This window comes from Aulonocara sp. 'chitande type north' Nkhata Bay, linkage group LG14 (genome assembly GCF_057382095.1).
Source record: "Aulonocara sp. 'chitande type north' Nkhata Bay isolate Kocher_YH1m ecotype deep benthic linkage group LG14, A_spYH_male_GT1.1, whole genome shotgun sequence".
Lineage (NCBI taxonomy): Eukaryota > Metazoa > Chordata > Actinopteri > Cichliformes > Cichlidae > Aulonocara > Aulonocara sp. 'chitande type north' Nkhata Bay.
In genome coordinates, this window is record NC_141357.1 from 8,850,011 (window position 1) to 8,871,299 (window position 21,289).

Below are 21,289 nucleotides of genomic sequence, written 5' to 3' on the forward strand. Positions count from 1 at the left end.
TGTTGTAATCAGTAGGAATAAATTGATCCCAAGTGATATAAATAAGGTGGCCAACATGCTCACTCCCTCATATCATAGCTGTTCATTGTTTCCTCTTTGTCAGAGTTTCCGAGGAAAGCTTTCTCTGTTCTTTTCAAAAACAGAAGCTGTTGTGTCAAATCGAACAAAGGCTAATCCTTATGTCACCCTCACAGAGCAGCTTGTAGAACAGCTAACTACAAAATGGGAAGAATTAGCCGGCTTCTGTTATGCAAATTGGTTTAAAGAAAAGAAATAAGGAAGTAGCTTGCTATAAAGTATTCAAAACATACTTGATTCCTGTTTTAATGACATCGTGTGTATTTAAGGAAGAGAACCTAAACATTTTCCATGAGTATACTTTGTCTGTGTAAAGTTTTCTGTAAGAGAAGGGGACAAGAGGTGTAGTAGTTTGTCTAGATATGCTTGCGATTAATTTTTTTTTCATTTCCTCTTTCACAGAATTAGATGGGCAAGGCTAACTCTGTATATAGGGGTTTATTTCCCCTCTAGGGCTTCCTTTTGCCTTTTGCGTTAGTATCAGAACTTGCTTTGAATAGTCGTATGTGGTCGTGTTCAGAGTTTGCATAGATCTTTAGCTTTTCAACAAAGGTATGGTTAGCACCAGCTATGTTTGGGTATGTTTGTTTGCATGTCTCACATGAAAGCTGGATTTCCGGTGTTGTATTTAAAGTATCTCTTACAAAGCAATTTATTTACATATGCTGATGACCCCGGTGTGCGCGTGTGAAAGCTACTGAAGGTGTGAGAAAGCCGCCTGAGGCTGCACATCCCACACAGCAAAATATGGCTAGCACTGTGTGACGACGATGCCCCCCTTCAGCCTGTGTTTTTTACTGCTCAGTATGTGTTTGTTGGTCTGCGAGGCCAAGCTGGCAGGGCAAGGGCAACACAAGGGCAGTGTTTGTGCAGGGCACGGGACTGGCCTTGGTGGCACACACGTACACATACAAACATGCGCGCACACACTTGGCAAAAACAGAGGCTTATTGTGGACTTCAGGCCCAGTTTGGTCCACCCACTACAGTCACACATTGTGTCACATTTTGCATTTTATCTCTGCCTTTTATCTCTTTTTATCTCATTGTCTATCACGGATTGGTCTGTTTTTTGTTTTTGTCTCTCCCCCCCCCCCCCCCCCCTTTTTTTTTTTTTTTTTTTTTTTTTTTTCTCTTTTTTTGGAGTCTTTTAGTGAACTCATGAACTTAACATTCCCATTTATTTTCTACTGCACCTGTTTCCCTTTTTAATTCATCATTTTTTCTCCTCTCTTTTCCAGCCATCTCAGAACTGACTGCTTCTCAGACCCTCCTGAATAGTCTTTAACATTCCCTCTTTTTTGCTCTCAGCCCTGAAGTCTGACAGTATAGTCACAGAGATCTGTGCTGGCGCTGCTTGTATTTATATCTGTACGTAACTTGTGTCTGTCCTTATTTGTCTCGTGCCTGAGAAGTGAATCAGGCTCTGTGGGACATCACACTTGCACATCAGACGAGCTCACCCGCTATTCTGTCACCTGCCTCCTCACAGACACAGACTGTGATGAAGCTAAAAAGGTGAACACTTATTCAGCGTTTCAAAATCTTCACTATGCTGGTTTCATTTGTAGTAATTATTGCTTAATGCTTAATATTACTTAACACAGTCGGTATTTTGAAAGGATCAACAGCGTTACAGGACTAATTGTTGGATCTGCACCGCGTATTTGTTCCTTTATTCATTGCTCCCTCCACACTTTGTTGCTTCTGCTACTTTATCTTCTCGTGGAAAACATGCTCAGTGATTCACCACTGTCCCAATATGATGGCTTGCACCACTGAAGCATGATTATGTTAATAATTACAAGTATTTTCATTGTTCTCTGGCAGTTGGGCACCTACCAATATGTATACTGCTGAAAACCAACTGGTGGAATCGGGGTGGACATTTTGCTATGTGGACTCAAGAAACTAGGGTGTGTACCACAGACCATGTGATAATGAGACAACCACTCTCCCCCCGGCATAGTTACCCCATAGGCTTGTTGCATCTTTACATGTATGCGAGTTATAATATAGTTACATCTTGCATACATGAATATTCAAATGTACATCTTCTATTACACTCAGACATGCTGAACGTGACAAACCTAACCTAAGAGAACCAGCTGTACTTTCATTGAACATATTTGTTCTAGTTGGGATAAAATGTGTCCTCTTTTAAAAGGTACCAGTTGATGAAGGGGATGAGATTGGAAGGGTTTTGGCTAGATCATCTCTACAACCCATACTTCCACTCAAAATCGGGTTACTGATAAAGTCTCTGGTTAGAGCAAGCAAAACTGTGATGACTTTCACAGGTCTCATTAATAATGATGCACCAACCAAAGCAAGGATTAAAAACACTTATAAAGACCTGAGTGTTCATGAACTCAGAGATGACCTTCTCCTAAGGAATGGTCATCCTGCACAATCTAATCTAAAAGTCTTAATGGAAAGATGTAAGGGTACCACAAGAGTCTCAGAAAAAGTATTCAAGCATGTTTCTATGAGCGCACTTCCCAGACATTGTGTGGTGGACACATGGGATACAAAAATGCACTCTAAAAGAAATTCATCACTGCACACCAAAACCTTATAACTGTGAAACATGGTGGAGGGAGCATCATGCTTTGTGCCTGCTTTGCTACCTCAGGACCTAGAGCCTACCATGCAGTTACTTAAACAGTGATTTCAATATTGTTTGTAAACCTTGGAAATCCCTTCAAAGCCCTTAAGGCTTGAGCATTTTTTTTTATTTTTTTTTTGAGCTTGGTTAAGTCCATACATCAGAAGGCAAATCTTCATTCCGTTCTTTCTGCTATATTCTGAACATGGAGTTAAATTCCCTGGGGTCTTACTCATTCCCTTTGGGAGAGGAATATGAGGAGAATTATGCATTGATCTAAAAGCAATCTGTGGTGCACAGGAAAAGGATGTTTCCATTGCTCTGTCTGTCATGCTTCATTTCTCCTCCACTCAGCTAATGACCCGGTCTTCCTGATACACAAATAGAATGCAAGGAGAGCATATTAGACCTTTTGCTGTCATTCAAACTTGATACCATCTAAACGCAGTCTTGCACGGTCACAATTTATCTGGTGGAGTGGCACGTCATGATGTCACAGATGGATGTAGTTTGATGTGGTTGTGCACAGTTGTCACAAGAGATTTCTCAGACGTGGATATTAAAGAAGATGGAGCTTTGCATGTTGTTTCGTGTCTTGTCTGTGATGTAACCGTGTCATAATGGCTTGGATATGATTAGTGTCAAGGTGGATGAATGGTGATGCAGCATCTGTCACATTGATTCCAGGTTTACTAGTAATTGTCTTTATTGTAATGCATCAGAAAGTTTGGCATAAAGTGGCTCAGTGAAGATGTAATAACCTGTTTATACAAGATGATGGTGTGATCGCGATGTGATGCTCATTTTCTGGCTTCTCTACTGTTTGGCTCTAATATTTATTCATATAGCCTTGAATAAGGCATTGCAAGTGATACCATGTTCAACAGCGATGTTTTGGCCTCATTGGTGGCCAAGATATCACTCTTGAACATAATGTGGAAGGATTTGCTTAATTTACTTTCTATGGAGCCGCATGTGGGCAGAGTGGACACTCTTGTCATGTGTTTGACAGATTTTCTATGCACAAGCAAGTATTATTGTGCATATTGTATAGTACATTGCATATACTAGGTATTGTATATTGGGTAGTCTACTACACAGCAAATGCCTATTTAAAAACTGGCTCTGTAGTGATTTTCAAACAACAACAAAAAACCTGTCCAGTCTGTGATTCAGCGTCCATCAGCTTTTATGAATGACTAGTTGGGACTTTTTTTTTTTTTTTTTTTTTTTTTGTCACTCACTTCCTGTCTGGTGTCATTATTTCCTCTTTAAGAAGTGGGTGTATACCATTGTGTCACAGGAGCCAGTGACACATGGCGCACTCTTGGCTGACCAGATGTGGTTTGTTCATGTCAACCCTAAAGATACGCTCACTTCATTCATGTTTTCTCCCGGATACAGTATGGATGTCGTCTTGTGACTGAGAATATTGTTTTGCTGGTGAGTTGGTTTCATTTCTGGTCCCTGCTCGTTTCCTATGTTGTGAAGATGATTTGGTTTTATATCATCAGATGAGTCATGTGGACAATCAACAAGAAAGGAAGTTGATTTTGTTAGAAATTGAATGCTTTAAAGATGAAGTGTTTATAAGTAAGTCTCATACTTGGCACGATACCTAAAAATATTACACCGCTGCATCGCTCGGCAGTCACTTCTGTGGAAATATGTCTGAAAAGTTGTGCACACAAACATGTCTAATCACCGACACAGTCACAGTGTGTCACAGTTGAAGTGACCGTTATGCCTGAATGTGTGTTTACCGTCTACAGCCACCACCTATGTCCACTCCTAATGACAGTAAGCAGTAGTACTACTTCTACTACTACTTCATGGGTGAATCACAGCCAGGGCTACACACCTCAGCTGATCACTTATCCACACAGCCGCCAGATAAACTCCTACTACAGATCTTAACAGCTTTTCAGTCAACCTACACACAGACTAGACTGTGTAGCTGATTCAAAGCAAGCGTTAAAGTTATGAAAAACAGTTGATTCATGCCTGCCTCTGTGGTAGCATACCAGTCTGTAATACCTGAGGTAGTCATTTCCTGTTGTTTTTTTTGGCTTTTTAAGTAAACATAAAGGCATTCCTTTTTAATAAATGGGTTATCTCCCACTGCTGATTCAAATTTCAGGGTTTTTTTTGCTATCTGTGATATGAATGTTTTGTCTATGGTTTGTGTGGAGGGAATAATCTTTTGTTATATTCTACAACTTCTCACGCTGAGTTTCATTCTGTGCCATTGTGGTTTGTGGCTGAAACTGAAACAAGAAATGTGGTGCAGGTGCTAATATGCAAAGTAGTACCGGTATACCAAGAAGTACACTGCTGGCATCAGTGCTGAAGCTGTTTGCTTACTATAACTATATATAGACTCTCATTTAAATGGCACCAAATCACTTTTTCAATGTATCAATGTGCCCTTTAGTTTATAAAATATATGAAATCTATAGAAAATTGCCAAGCCTAAAGTGATGTTTAATAGTTGGGGTTTTTTGTTTTAGTTTTTAAAGAAGCTTGTTTTTAATCTTGTGCACAGTCATGCCCACATCCAGACAAATGTACGCACATGGACACACGCGTACACACTGCATGCCCAGAAGTGGAAAAGCTGACTCAGGCAGCGTCTGTCTTGCATATATTTGTCTGTATAGTCATTTACGGGAGGACAGTGGTTTGGAGTGGAGAGGTGAAGAGGTCCTAGATCCTCTTTGTGAATCTTTATTTTTAGCACAGTGTGAAGGAAAATGTGTCACAGGACCCTTAATCACCAGGCGTGACCTTTTACGCAGACACCATTTATTTAAGCCCTGCTCCCCTTTTCTTTTTTTTAATTACTTGTACACAGAGATGCACAGACACACTCACTCCATTGTAGAGAGCCTCACAGGCTTCTTACTGTTAAACAGAGAGAGCTTTAGAAAGGGAGTGCTGAGTAATACCAGTGTTACTGTTAAATGCATCTGGGCATGAAAGCCATCACAACATTCAGACTAGTTCAGAGGAAGCAAAGGTTCACTTTGTTTCTTCTGTGGTGTGAACTCGGTGATTACTTGGTTTGGTTGTGGTGTCTGCTAAATATCAAAAGTTGTTAGTCTGGGTTCTCCGTTACCTTTTTGTTAATTAAATAAAAAAATAAAATAAAATCGTAACAAAGGAATTACTTCTCTTCTTTTACTGGTCTCCTTTGATTTACCCACAAACCCTGTTCCCAGTGCATTGGCAGCTGTCTGATCAAAAGACTAAAGGATTCTGGGATGTGAATAGACTGTAGCTGTGTTCTTCCCAGGCAATTTCTTTTGTTTTCTTTTTTGTTTTGTTACATTTGTGAGAGGTTAATTCCAAAATAAAGAAATGTTAGACAAGAAATATCCATTTGTGCTTTGTTTTTTGAAAGTGTTGCCTAATAATTGTCCTCATATTGCACAGAAAACGAAGGACATCCAAGTAGGATCATATTTCTGCGCCTCCAACCATCAGGAGTCATCAGAGTTTGCCTGTGGAGTTTGGGAATGGAGGCTAACATCGTGATGCGTTGTTTACTTAGCCAACTTCAGGCCAACTGGATGTGCCCCTTCAGGCTTCTCTGTTTGTTGCCACATGAAACGCTCTTTCTTTAACTGAGCTTGCAAAGCCGCTTGTTCTTCTCTGATCCTCCCGCTGAAACCTGACCTAGCAGCAGACCTCTGGCTGACTGCCACCACATCCTCAATAACCCTGCTCACCTGTGTGTGTGTGTGGTATGTGAGAGCGAAAGCGGCTGAGTGTGTCTGCATCACAGCAGGATGAGACTGTATTCAAGCTGTCTGCTGTGAAAGTGTCATTTTTGAAGCATATAATTAGAGAGAGGGATGTTACATGCGTAGATGAGCTTGCACATGCACTCGTTCATCCATCCCTGATAACATGGTGCTGTGCTGTCAGTGTTTCAGACAGACATGGTGTCAAGTTACTCGTGTTTGTAACTGCGCACCTTTGTGGCATAACAAGTTTGCCATTGTCTGACCTGTGACTGTTAGTCTCAGTGGCTACTTGTGGTTTTCTGTTTGTCGTGTGAGAACACAGAGCAACACGAGCACACACTGTCTGCAGTATCTGGGTGTTTTGTTTTGTTTTCTTGGTCAAGGCAATAGTCTATAGTTCCAGAGCATACAGAAACACGCACGAGGCTGATTCCATTTGCATGGTTGATCATGTTAAATGGCTGGGATCGTGGCTCCAAATGCACCGCAGATATTGCACCACACTCAGACACGTGCTGAAATGGTTGCTCATATATGGCTTGCATGAGCACTTAACATAGAGGAGAAAGGCCATTAGAGGCAATCAGAGCTGTTGTTTTTAATGGGCTGATCGAGCTGGAATGGAGATGGCCCTGTGGCCTGGAGGAAGAGTTAATGTCCCGGGCCACTCGAGGACAACGTAATGAGAATGCAGGTGGAAGTGGTGCGATGTGCAGCTGTGGTTGAGGCAAAGGCCCAAATGGAAACCAGATTGTGGATTATTTTTTTTTTTCTGTTTTGTTTTTTTTTAACACTAGAAGATGGAAACTCACTTATGCCATCTGTATGGAACTTTACGAGGTAAACTGGGTGGGTGCATGAGTTTGTCCGCCTGTCTTTGAATTGACTATATGCATAGTATGTGTCGATTACATGGCTTGGAGACTTTTGCATCTGCCAGTAATGAACTGTTACAAAAATAGCCTCACCATGCTCGCTTTCACTTTGGCACCAGCCTCTGAGTCTACCGACATATTCAGTAAATGTCTGTATACATGATTCATATTTGTGTGCATTCCTATGCATGCAGAACCCCGTTGCCAGTGTTTTCATTTTATGTGTGGTTTTTTCCGGAGGCACCAGATTGTCAGATGAGGGGAAGGCAGGCTGAACTTTTCTGTTTGCTTAGTGGGCATTCTTCTGCACTCTGGCCCTCCTCCAAATTAAAGCAGCGGCTTCCCACTGGACTCAGCACAGCGCTTCCGTCACAGGGACACAGTGACACTGAATCATCTGCGCCTGTCAACTTCTCGCTAATGAAAATGTATGAGCGTAAAAATGGCACTGTGTGTGTGTTGTTGTGTCTGGAACTCTGATTTAAAAAGTTGGTGTTGTTGTTTGGTGAGGCTGGATTGTGTTTGGAGTCTAAGAAGCAGTTTTGGGGTTTTTTGTTTTTTGTACAAATGAAAGTTTAAACTTGTGACAACTGTTTGCTGGGTTGTTGAAATGCAGTACAAGTTTAATGCGTGTACATCTTTTATTCTTGAAAAGCTTTAAACATCTCCTTTTGACCATATTCAAATCTCTTACATCAGTTTGAAAATGCTGTCAGCTTGTCTCTTAAGTTAGTCGAGCTTATTCTGGGTTAGGTGGGGAATTACTCATTATTTGGCATCTGTTGTTTTTGTTTGCTTTTTACAGTAGAATAGCAACAATGAACTTAAGTGTACAATTTGTTTGTCTCTCCAGGTCCTTATGGTTGAGGTGGTGTTAACTTCCTCTTGCCATGCCTCCCGCCATGACAGACCTCCTGGACATATGGGCGGCACACTCACCTCTGGCCGGACACGCTCCGGACCAGATCACTGTGGACTTTTTGCTTCCCACTGGTATTTATATCCAGATGGACGTTCCACGCGAGGCTACAATTCAGCACATCAAACTGGTGAGTGTCACTGGGTTGGTGACTGCACAGGTTTCCTAAGCAACAAGGTTATTTAAAGTTTTTGTTTTGACCAGTGTTAATATTACACCTCAACTATTTAAACCTCTTTCAGTATCCTGCTCTGTTTGCACACTATCTGTACTCTAATTTTAACTGTACTGTACTCTGCTTTGGTAATTATTGTCCATGATGTAAATATGTAAAAAGTGTTTCTGTTCTGTGTCCTGTTCTGTTTGTATATGGTTTTTGTTTTTGTTTTGCTGTGGATACAACCAAATTTCCCCTTGTGGGACAATTAAAGGATTATTCTAGTCTAAATACTTAATCAGTTCATATAAAATTCAACTGGGAACCTACTTTGAGGACTTCTTTTGCTTATTGTGTAGTTGTTCCTGCATGCCTGTAGGCTTGCTGTCACATTAAGGGAAAACAGAGGCTGCAGCCCAACATTCAGACAGCTGGTCAGTCAGTCAGACATTATCCAATGCCTGTTTTGACAGAGGTGATTGTTGTGGCTGGCAGAGTGTTTTTCTGTTTGCAAATGGCTTGTGATGTCAGCTTATAGGTGATGAGGCCATACAGTGGGGCAAAAAAGTATTTAGTCAGCCACCGATTGTGCAAGTTCCCCCACCTAAAATGATGACAGAGGTCAGTAATTTGCACCAGAGGTACACTTCAACTGTGAGAGACAGAATGTGAAAAAAAAAAATCCATGAATCCACATGGTAGGATTTGTAAAGAATTTATTCGTAAATCAGGGTGGAAAATAAGTATTTGGTCAATAACAAAAATACAACTCAATACTTTGTAACATAACCTTTGTTGGCAATAACAGAGGTCAAACGTTTACTATAGGTCTTTACCAGGTTTGCACACACAGTAGCTGGTATTTTGGCCCATTCATCCATGCAGATCTTCTCGAGAGCAGTGATGTTTTGGGGCTGTCGCCGAGCAACACGGACTTTCAACTCCCGCCACAGATTTTCTATGGGGTTGAGGTCTGGAGACTGGCTAGGCCACTCCAGGACTTTCAAATGCTTCTTACGGAGACACTCCTTTGTTGCCTGGGCGGTGTGTTTTGGATCATTGTCATGTTGGAAGACCCAGCCTCGTTTCATCTTCAAAGTTCTCACTGATGGAAGGAGGTTTTGGCTCAAAATCTCACGATACATGGCCCCATTCATTCTGTCCTTAACACGGATCAGTCGTCCTGTCCCCTTGGCAGAAAAACAGCCCCATAGCATGATGTTTCCACCCCCATGCTTCACAGTAGGTATGGTGTTCTTGGGATGCAACTCAGTATTCTTCTTCCTCCAAACACGACAAGTTGAGTTTATACCAAAAAGTTCTACTTTGGTTTCATCTGACCACATGACATTCTCCCAATCCTCTGCTGTATCATCCATGTGCTCTCTGGCAAACTTCAGACGGGCCTGGACATGCACTGGCTTCAGCAGCGGAACACGTCTGGCACTGCGGGATTTGATTCCCTGCCGTTGTAGTGTGTTACTGATGGTGACCTTTGTTACTTTGGTCCCAGCTCTCTGCAGGTCATTCACCAGGTTCCCCCGTGTGGTTCTGGGATCTTTGCTCACCGTTCTCATGATCATTTTGACCCCACGGGATGAGATCTTGCGTGGAGCCCCAGATGGAGGGAGATTATCAGTGGTCTTGTATGTCTTCCATTTTCTGATGATTGCTCCCACAGTTGATTTTTTTCACACCAAGCTTCTTGCCTATTGTAGATTCACTCTTCCCAGTCTGGTGCAGGTCTACAATACTTTTCCTGGTGTCCTTCGAAAGCTCTTTGGTCTTGGCCATGGCGGAGTTTGGAGTCTGACTGTTTGAGGCTGTGGACAGGTGTCTTTTATACAGATGATGAGTTCAAACAGGTGCCATTCATACAGGTAACGAGTGGGGGACAGAAAAGCTTCTTACAGAAGACGTTACAGGTCTGTGAGAGCCAGAGATTTTCCTTGTTTGAGGTGACCAAATACTTATTTTCCACCCTGATTTACGAATAAATTCTTTACAAATCCTACCATGTGAATTCATGGATTTTCTTTTCACATTCTGTCTCTCACAGTTGAAGTGTACCTCTGATGTAAATTACTGACCTCTGTCATCATTTTAAGTGGGGGAACTTGCACAATCGGTGGCTGACTAAATACTTTTTTGCCCCACTGTATGTGAGTGGAGGTCAGAAGTCACAGACGTGATGAGGTTCACAACTCTAAGAAAATAACTTTGAGGCATTTGTTGTCAGCGTAGGTGTTTGTGTGCGTGTGGCCCTCATTCACAGCACAATCAGATTCCTTCTGTAATGACTGACTGTATGAGAACACAGATGCTCAGTCCTAAGATGTACCAGCTTCTGCAAAGGTAGCATTTATTGCTCTCAGTACAGGGCTGTTTATTGGATTGCACAGAATTTTTATTTTTATAATTCTGGTGTAAAACAAACATGTGCTGCACTGAAACACAAAGTCATTATTTCCCCAAAAAGGGCACCATTTAAAGCCTGAGGAGGTGGGTTGTTGCTGTGTGTACAGAGTGTCTGCTATTCATTGACCGCAAGTCCTGATTTCTCTCTGAAATTCATGGGTCTTTGAAATAAATTTTTTATTTTTATTTTTTTCTTCCCCACTGAGGTCTGCGTCCTTGCACACTGGTATAAACCCATACACGGACGTGTTTGCATTTTAAAAAGTACATAAACCTGTGAATCAAACAGAAGCCGTGTTTGTGAAAGGCCAGAGGCTGTTAGTTTAGCTAAAGGGTAGAATATTCTTTAACTTTTTGCAGGCTTTCAGACCGTCTGTACAAAACTCTTTATTAGTGATCATATGGCCAGCAGTGGGCTTGTGAATGACTGCTTCTTTCATTCACAAGCCTCCATTCATGTTTCAGACTACAGCCGAGCTCCCCAAAATGTTTTACAGCGATTCTGGGAAATGAGTTATCATTTGAAACTCTTTGTTTTCCATTTGTCACATGTTGAGATCACTTGCTCACAAAAGCAGTTCAGAGAAAGTAACTGTGGGAAATGTTTTGAGTGTTTGTGGAGAGGAGAGAGGAGGCTTGTTCTGTTTTGCCAGAGTGCATCCCTTTTTCCTCACAAAAAGACTCGCTCTTTGACACCCATCCTGTGATCAGGCTGTGGGGAGCAAAGGGGCATGAAGTGTACCACCAGGGGCTGGCAGGCAGGGGAGTCGTACTCTGATTGCCTCACCCAGAAACTGTGTTGTAAAGATATGAGTCACGTCCATTTCTCATTCTTGAAAATGCTCTCAGCCTTGTTTTATGAAACTGTCAAATAAAATGTGATGTTTATTACAGTTGCTCATTTTATGTAAGATTTATTTAATATGGGCTAATGGCTACAATAAAACTCGCCGTGTGGATTTTTTTTTTTTTTGTGTGTGGGGCAAAAATACCTTAGTGGAACATATTTGTTCTTCTCCCTTCTAGCTCTTATGGAAGCAGGCTCAGAGCTTCCCACTGTTTCCTGCACTCGGCGAAATGGAGAGCCACATGTTCGAGTGTGTCAACCAGGCAGCCGTACACGAAGAGCTGGAGGACGAAACGCGTCGGTTGTGCGACGTTCGCCCCTTCCTGCCCGTTCTCAAGCTGGTGATGCGCAACTGTGGTCGAGCAGAGCGCCTGTTGGACTCCAAGATCGGCGTGCTCATCGGCAAGGGTAATGCAGCATCGCTTTTAAGACTCTACCTCGGTTTGAAGCAGTACATTATCACACAAGCTCTCTCACATGCGTTCCTCCGCTCCGGATAGATTCCTTTATTCTCCGTGTTTGACATTTCCAATAAAGAAAAGCACTTAAGAGCTGGTAAATGGGACTGTAAATCTTTCCTACCTCACAACAAGCCGTTAGCACCTCCTCCAGTATGCTAAGCAGCTCTCCCACTCAGCACGCTCTCCCATGCATTCAGACCCAAGGCTCCTGTGCAGATGGCTTCTATCACTAACTGATAGAGAAGCGTGATGTTTGACTGGACGTGTTCCTGACATGCCTTCCATCACATGTCACTTTGCATTTTCTCTGAAGATTGGGCCTTTTCAAAGAACACAGGGGCTCTGTCACTACCGTATAACAGCCCAGTCCTCTGAGGTGATTAACTATTTGGAGGAAAAGCGGTGTTAAGTCTTGAAGCAAGGTGAAAACCTTGCGTCATGATCAACACTCAGTTTGTTTATCATACATGAAAGAAGGCACAGTAACGTTGAGTTTCGGGAGTGATTCCTGAAAGCAGGCGTAAACGCATTACAGCGGGCTGCAGGTAAAGTATAGTGGAAAGTCTTTTCAGAGATTTTAAAGGCAAAACGATGCCGTGACTACTGAAGAGAATAACAGAGAGGTTAATCAGTAATGAAAGGGAAGTAGTGTAGCCCCATTGGATTATTAAACAGACACACATTCAGCATTCTTCCAACCAAGAGATTACGAATTGGAAGTCCTTTGTTCTTCAAAGAAGAAGAGAAGAGGCTCTGAGTGTAATTGATCAAGACTCAGGTGATATTGATATTCCCCCCCCCCGACTCCACTTTGGTCTGACCTGATCTCTTAAAGGCTTTTGAAAGAGTAAAGCGGTGTTTCAAAGGGAACCTCACAGGCTTGTCTAGAAGGTCAACACACACACACACACACGCGCACACACAGGCACACATACACGTGTCAACCATGTTTTCCCCCTCCAGTAATGCAGCCACACAAACTTGGTCTACACAGCTAATGTGCTTCAGAGCCTTCTTGAATGCTGAGGGTCATATGAATGTGAAATGCCTTTAAATGTCAACATGTTTTCATTACTCAAGAGTGAATGAAAAGTACCCTTTAAAAAAATTATAATAATAATAATCCAGTGATAAAAGCAGAAGGTGGACTGTGATCAGCCCAACAGCAACTTATACCTCTGTGTGTGAATATTAAGGGGCTCTACTGTAATCCAACATGGAGACAGTCATCATTTTATGCACATTCATTACTGCTGGTGTCTGGCACTGAACATCCCACAGGTGGTTGTGCATTTTCTATTAATTTTAAAGCCTCTGTGTTCAAGTGTGTTACTTTAGGAATATTCACCATCTTCCTACTCGTTTCTCTTATTTCAGAAGTTTCGTACTGACTTTAGTTAAAAATGCTAATTAATTTTGTTCCATACTAAGAATCCACATTGCCATTTTTAATAAAAACTCAACTTGACCATTATCAGTCTTTAAATTGAACCTGTTATGCTTTGTATGATGTAAAAGAGAGGGAATATCTTTACTGTGTTCCTCTCAAGCAGATGGCCCCCACAATGTGCTGTTCAAACCTTCTGTTTGTGAGTCAGAAGAAAGAAATAAACTGGCTTATAGGGAACAGCTGGAACAGCTTGTTTCAGTAGATGAACTGAAGGGCTGCAAAGTTGTTGATGAATTGGTTGAAGTCAGTTTGTTTTTTTTTGGGGGGGGGTTTTACGCTGATTTCTTGTAACATTAAGAATCATCAATTTAGATTTGTAGACAAATTACTGATATCCAAGTGCCCCTCTTTCTTAAAGTGGTGGCACGGCTTTCTTTTGCAATGTTGTAACGGTGTCCTTTACTCGTGTTCTCTAGGTCTCCATGAACTTGATGCCTTAAATGACCAGGAGGTGAAGGATTTTCGGAGTAAGATGTTTCGGATCAGTGAAGAGAGGATGCAACAAATACAAATGATGGCATTCTCGGAGTGGGTGCAAGCCTGCTACTCCCCACAGCTGGAGCCTGCGGCAGTGACCGCGATCACAGCCGGAGTCAACGATGCACCGGTGGACCTGAAAGTCATTATCCACTTTGACCAGTCCCAGGTGAGGGTCTGTAATGCAGAACAGTGCAGCGTAGCTTAATCAGTGGCAGTTTATGTAGGATAAATAAAAAGGATACACTGAACTATAGATGCAGGAGGTAGAGCAGGTCTGCTAATCAGAAGGTTGGTGGTTCGAGCCCTGGCTGCTCCAGTATGGATGCCAAAGTATCTTTAGGCAAGATACTGAACCTGAAGTTAGTCCTTTGGAGTGTGAATGTTACATAGAAAATTTGGGTATAAAAAGCATTTAAAAAATGCCTGTAAAGTAGAACAGAAAACTAGTCTTTACTAGTTTAGTCTTTGTGTTTTTGTTTTGTTTTTTTTGTTTTTTTTATTATCAAAGAAGGCTACATTTTCATTTCATTCAGATGCATAAACATGGGTTGGAATAAATGAGTCCTGCACAGCTTTATAGCCATTCTGTTTCAAAATGGGCCTAAACAGGATAATAGATGTTTTTACCTTCACTTCAAAATCATTCTGTAAAAAAGTGTTTTCTTTATTATAGTCCTGTAATTTCATAAATGCAAGGTTTGTGATGAAAAACTCAATCATGTAGTTCACAGGTTGCAGCTTTCTTTAGAATGCCTCATCCAGTCTGGTCTTTCTACCACAATCGCTGAACCTCTTACGGCTGTCCTCTTTTCAAAACATCAGCTTTAATCATTTTTACAGCATCAATAAAACCTGTTATACTTCCTCTCAACAGGCTCTGCACTAGCGTTGTAGGAATAAGTCAAAAAGAGAACTTATTTTGGATGATCTTAGACCTTTCCTGAGGGTTTTGACAGCTCTGACATTAATTCTTAATTTCTATTTTTAAAACAAGTTCATATAATGTATCCTCGTGTTGCTTCATTTTGTGCTTATATTGCACGATGCTGAGAAGGATCCTCAGTGAATTGTGGCTAATTTATATCTATTCTATCGTTTTTTTACTGCAATCAGCAAGAGTAGACAAAAAGACACTTGAGTAATATTTTTGGTGTTGAAAAGAGATAGCATGAGTGCTAACGAAGAAGCTGTCTTTGTTTTGTAATGAGCTTTACAATATACGTGTAAAGTTTTGTCTGTTCAACATCTCTGTATACATAATGAATTGAGAATAACCGTGTGACTTACTGCTCCACTACAGAAGACAAAACCACCTTGTTTTAGAAGCAAAAGTAACCATGTGACTCCACCAGCGCAGGCACATGTACTGTAGCTCAGCCTTTTTTTTTTTTTTTTTTTTTTTCTCCCCTGCTCTCACAGTTGGCAGCTTCACAACAGTCACGTGATTGAGCCCAACTAGCAAGACATGTGACGACAATAAGTGGGTCAAAACCATCAGTGAAATTATGCCATTCTCTCAGATGCACGCACACATTAGCATGGCAGCTCAAGGGACCAAAATGCGGATTAAAATGAGCTCCCTTCTTTTCTCTGAACTCACTTGACTATGTCCCTCCATCTGTCTCGGCCTTTCTCTTTGCCTCTGTAATAGAAATAATATTATTTAATAATAAAACAGATGGTCACATCCCTCCAGACTCCTGTATATCAGCTTTGATCAACATCACAGGCACACACATGCACATAATACAAAGACTGGCCATCTGTGCCACCGCACTCAGGTGAACATTGGCAGGAAGTCTTATTTTAAGAGATCAGACACAATAAGCTACATTATAGACAGGAAGTGCAGTGGTGTCGTTTATTGTTCAGAAATAACCAGGGTTTGGTGTGGACTGTCTAAATCATTGACCGACTTCCTCCTCCATGTTCACGTCAAGTCTCATTTTAGCGTTTAAAATATGGCTTTTATAGTTACCAGCGTGTAATTAGTAAAAACTTTTAATATCTCTGCTGTGTGTAGATCCTCACTAATGCAGCTAAGGTCGCTTTTTTTTTAAATTACTAATGAAGGATGTTTTTATTAAATCACCAGGAAATTAAAAGCAATTCCATCTCTGGTATCGGGTCAGTGCTGTGCTATAAATGGCATGATGCAGTGAGCCTCACGGTCACACAGCAAACCTGGTAGATTCCCTGTGATAAGGCGATGGAGGCTAACACGTATTTGAACACACATCAGTGGAAATCCTGAATGAATTCAGCCATCAGTGTACCAAGTGATTGCATGTATATGAACTCACTCTGTGTATCAGTTACTTGTACACATGAAAATTGAGAGACTTTTGTTATGGTCTTATAGATCTTATATCATTACTTGTTTTACTGTGCTCTTCCTGTTTAAGATGAACAAGCAAATGCAGCTTCTGTGTGTGTGTGTGTGTGTGTGTGTGTGTGTGTGTGTGTGTGTGTGTGTGAGAGAAATGTTTGTATTTAAATCATAGAGGGTACCAAATATACACACAAACGATGATTTAAAAAAAACAAACAGCTATTTTATTCTCAGATGGTCCCAAATACATTTTGACCAGTAATAAACACTTGACTGTCTATTTTCCCTTCTTGCAGGACTCTGCCAGTCTGAAGGTGTCATTGTCTTGCACCCCCAATGAGCTGATGGAGCAGGCTTTGAAAAAGTGGCTGACCACCCACGGATCTGAGGACGCGGTATGGAGGGGTCAGTATATACTGAGGGTCAGCCAATGTCTGGAATTCCTTGGTGGAGACCATCCACTGATTCAATACAAGGTCAGTGGCTGCATATCAAAGCTGTGTTTAAGTGTCTGTGAGTGGCTGATGAACTTCAACATCAACTTACATGTCTCACTTTCAGGTTCATGCACAGATATAGCAGATACAGTCTTCTTAAAATGTTGTTGCTGCTGTATAGTAATACCAATAGGGAGACCACTGCAACTGAAGGTCAAAAAGGGTCTCGCAGTGTTATTACTGTGACAGCAACACACCAAAGCCTGTTTTCTGATTGCAAAGAAAGATGTTTACAAGTTCAAATAGTATGAGGTTGTACTCGAACCATCAGCATCAAATTGGTTTCTAAGAAATATTTTCAGTAGAGGTTTATTTGTGGGTTCTATTTCTTAAAAAAAATCAAAATAAAGTGTGTTTATGTACAACTCATTTCAGCTGTTTTGGAGACAATTTGGAGCACGATTACAGCTATTTGCTGAAACATATGCTCGCTAGTTACTCTTTATTCCCCTTAAGAATTATACGTTGTGTTTTGTGGGGTTTTTTGCACATTAATTTTTCAGAGTAATCAATTGCAAGCTTACGTTTTCTTGTTAGTTCATTCTGAATATGAAACAACTAAGCATGATAAAGTTTAAGTGATATTGAGCAGTATGATGGATGACTCAAAACTGCCAAAGTATTAGCTTGCAGGTAGCTGTTATAAGCTGAGAAAAAATATATACATGTGTATCTACATGTTATGCTTCGTAAGTTCTTGTTTTTCTGTTAAGTATATTGAAGTGGTTGCTTGGTCTGTGATTTTTTTATTTTTTTTTTAATGTTTTTAATTTACGTCTGAAATTCCATTGGGAAACACTGCCAGGTAGAAATCATGAAATATTTTGTTTTATAGATTTCTTAGGTCTGTTTTTATTAGTCCAGCAGTGTAAGCGCGCGTGTGTGTGTGTGTGTGTGTGTGTGTGTGTGTGTGTGTAAAGATGTAGTCACATTTTTATGCATCTGAATCTTGTTTGGATCCATGTGGGCAGGCTGCATGATGTGCTTTTTAAACATTAAAAATATAATCAAGATAATAATGAAATACCTGAAATTGTTTGTGCACAGTCTTCCATGTTACATTGAAGTCTGCTGACAAGTTGTGCAGAGATTAAATTTCACTTCTCATTTATTCGGTCTCTAGCTCATTAGCTTAAGTGACTTTAGCACTTTTTCTGCTCCAGAGACTGCTTTAACATGACATGGCTACAACCTCCTAAAATCTCCTGTCCTGTCTTGTGTGCAGTACATTCGCTCATGCCTGCAGGCCAAGGAGGCTCCCCACCTCACCCTGGTCCACACCAGCACTGTAAAGACTATGTTTGACAAGGAAATCTCAGCCATTGGCGCTGTGGTTAGCCGCAAGTCCTCCAACCCACCTTTACCGCTACCTCCCAAGAGAAGGCCTCCCACGGTTAGTCCAAATATTATGCATGACTCTGTGAACAATATAATTTTTATGAGTGTGTCTGCTAATCGGCTGATGTTGTTTTCGAAGAAACTGTGCTTTGCTAACAGCTGTACATCATCTGATTTGATGGCGATTTGTTTGACGTGATCAGGCCTAAACAGGGGGTTGAAAATGTAAGAAAACGTTCTTATGTGCACTAGATTACAGTGACTTGATATCCACCAGCATTTGCTGCTCTCGCATCAATATAAGAAAAGTTGCACACTTTAGTTGATTCACCTGCACAGGTGTGGAGGTTTAGTAAGTAAACAAGTACTTTTGGCAGGTGTCTCTTTTATGAGGCAGTGTGTCAGCCTGTACTGCACTACCAGCATTTGCCACGCTGTCAGGAAATCATTGCCAGCGTCTTAGCACTGCTTGCAGGTGCACAGTGACATCACAGCTCAATGCGTGCATCCACATTTTAAATGTCAGGTTGAATTTCATTGGCCTTCATTAGCTAGTCTCCTAGGGGTTTTAATTGCCTGATACTGTTGAAGCCCCGGTGATGTGTGGTTTCAAAAGTTGATAAATATTTCAACCATGAGTCACCTGATAAAGGATTGAAACGTTAAATTTATTATGTAACGCTGCAGGAACAGCTACGGCTTCATAACCTTTCCTTATACTTTGCACCTGCTTGATTTAAGATCTCTGTTCCTCTGCAGTACTAACAGCCAGTCATTTCACTGCCCTTCCATTTCTCACTTTGACTGCATGTAGCATACACTCCCTGCACTGAAACTATCACAATCATTTTGTGTCATGATTTGTGTCCTATCATGAAGTGACATTTATTCCAAGAACACAATTCCCTGTGATATCTTGTACCTGTAATTAATTTCACTTGAATTAGTTTTAATTGCCTCAGCTCTAAAGTTGGTATATTTTTTTCCTTTTTGTAACGCCTCTTGCTCAACATTGGAAATGTCTGTTAATCAAAACAAACTTAGCGCTTTTTTTTTTTTCTTTCTCTCAACATCACAACAAGAGAATTCCTACCTCAGTTATCACCCTCTCACTAAACAGCTGTAACACCTTGCTTGTTATCTGTGAAGCCTTGATTGTGATTATATGTATGTCACTTGGACCTGGGCTGATATGGAAAGTGTAATCAAGGTTTTCTATTTACTGATGGCGCAGTTTTTACCTGGCAGGGTTTTAACTACAGTTAAGAAGCATTATGATTTTTCAGTAGTTGTTGTGGTTCTCAATGAAAATGTGTACTAACAGTATTGTGAAGATTAGGGTTTTTTTTTTTTGTTGTTTTTTTTTTTTGGGGGGGGGGGTTACCTGCCATCAAAAATGCACTAAATGCTGCTCTGTTTAAGGGCTAATAGTAGAGCACAGAGTATGAAACTAGATCTGAAGCACAGTGTATGATGCAACCACGCATCTCCAAACTTTGTCATATAAGTGGCTAAATCACACTGTTCATCACAGGTAAAGGAAACTCATGGATGTAACTCTTTCCACCGTATTAAATGCAGACAGATATAGATATAGATATATGTTCTTTGTCCACTGAGTTAAGATATAAATCATTTTGAGTGCATGGCACGTGTAAATAAATGTGTTCATGGTCTATGACGATTACATCTCCTATCACTTCCTCTTGTTGTTGTTCTAATTAGTCTAAAAAAAGCTTACATTTTAAAGTGTTTTTCTTTTGTTTTGTGGACTTTTGCATATTTTCTGTGCTTTTTCTTTATTATATCGGTCTTGTCAGTGTTCTTTAAAGTACCATAGAAAAGAATGGTGCAATAGAGGAAGCAGACAGAAACGGACACTGGGCAGACTTTAATAAGGTTGCTGTAGAATTGCGGCTATTTGAGACAGGAAGTGAGATTTTATTTTCTTGCAAGGAAGTGGTTATTGGATGCTCTGCTGTTGGAAAGCTGACTGATAATTAGAAAAGAAAACAGAAGTACGGAGTGTTTTTTTTTGTTTTGTTTTGTTTTGTTTTTTTGTGATTATGCTTTACTTGACATGGAGCTGTTTCTGCCTGCAACAGTAGAATCAAACAAACATACTTCCATCTTTTCTGATAAGGGATCACGTTGACATTACATCAGTCTAATCACATAGGAGCAAAGAGACGGGCAGGAAGTGTGCTGTGTTGTTCATAGTTTGTAGGTGTCATGTGACTGTTTGTTCTGCTGACTTGCTGACCCTCACAAATCCACTTGGCTTGACATCAGACTGACCTGCCTGACCTTTCCTGTTGTTTGTGCCTGTGTCTGGAACTGTTGCTGTTTTTGTTTTTTTTATTTAGTTTTTAAGCATTTGAGTGTGTATATCTTCACAGTACATTATGCCAGTCCCTCAGTTTTGTTTTGTTTTTTTGGGGTTTTTTTCCCTCCTCTCACTCTTCCTCTGCAGCAAGTACAGACGTGTGTGTGGGACGTGCCTAAGCCCTTTAGGATAGTTCTTGTGAAAGGCAGCAAGGTGAACGCAGAGGAAACTGCCAAGGTAAACTCTTCTTGTTTGCATCTATTAAAAAGTCATGTGTGTACCTATTAGTTTGTCACTGCACAAACCCTGCAAACCTGTGCCATCTGTCTTTCCAGTTTCACACAAACTAGCAAAGATATTTTGTCTAAGTTTGCATCTATGGCCATTGGCAGGTTGGCTTGTAATTGTAAAATTCAACCCTTCCTGCCGTACACAGGTCCAGGTTAGGGCGGGGCTCTTTCACGGTACAGAGCTTCTCTGCAAGCCGGCAGTTAGCAACGAGAGTAGCGGGCGCTCAGAGCACACGTGGAAAGACAACACAGTGGAGTTTGAAATCTCCGTTTGTGACCTGCCCCGCATGACCCGCCTTTGTTTTGCTATCTATGCCGTGATGGACAAGGTTAAGAAGCAAAAGTCCACCAAAAATCCACACATCAACAAGTATCAGACCATCCGCAAGGCGGGGAAAGTGGTGAGTGGGACGCACATTATCAGACAAGTGCCTTTTTTCCAAACTATCTTATATTGACTAACAT

At 41.0% G+C, this 21,289-nt stretch overlaps 1 protein-coding gene across 1 annotated transcript in view; it reads left to right on the top strand.

Moving 5' to 3' along the window:
- Positions 1-21,289, top strand: part of pik3cb (phosphatidylinositol-4,5-bisphosphate 3-kinase, catalytic subunit beta) — a 49,404-nt gene that overhangs the window by 14,828 nt on the left and 13,287 nt on the right. Inside the window, exons 3-9 of the mRNA XM_086260816.1 lie at positions 8,163-8,358; positions 11,830-12,058; positions 13,978-14,207; positions 16,670-16,849; positions 18,096-18,263; positions 20,682-20,771; positions 20,971-21,225. Of these exons, the coding sequence (XP_086116942.1) occupies positions 8,200-8,358; positions 11,830-12,058; positions 13,978-14,207; positions 16,670-16,849; positions 18,096-18,263; positions 20,682-20,771; positions 20,971-21,225 (1,311 nt within the window). The 5' untranslated portion in view covers positions 8,163-8,199. The remainder of the gene's footprint in view (positions 1-8,162; positions 8,359-11,829; positions 12,059-13,977; positions 14,208-16,669; positions 16,850-18,095; positions 18,264-20,681; positions 20,772-20,970; positions 21,226-21,289) is intronic.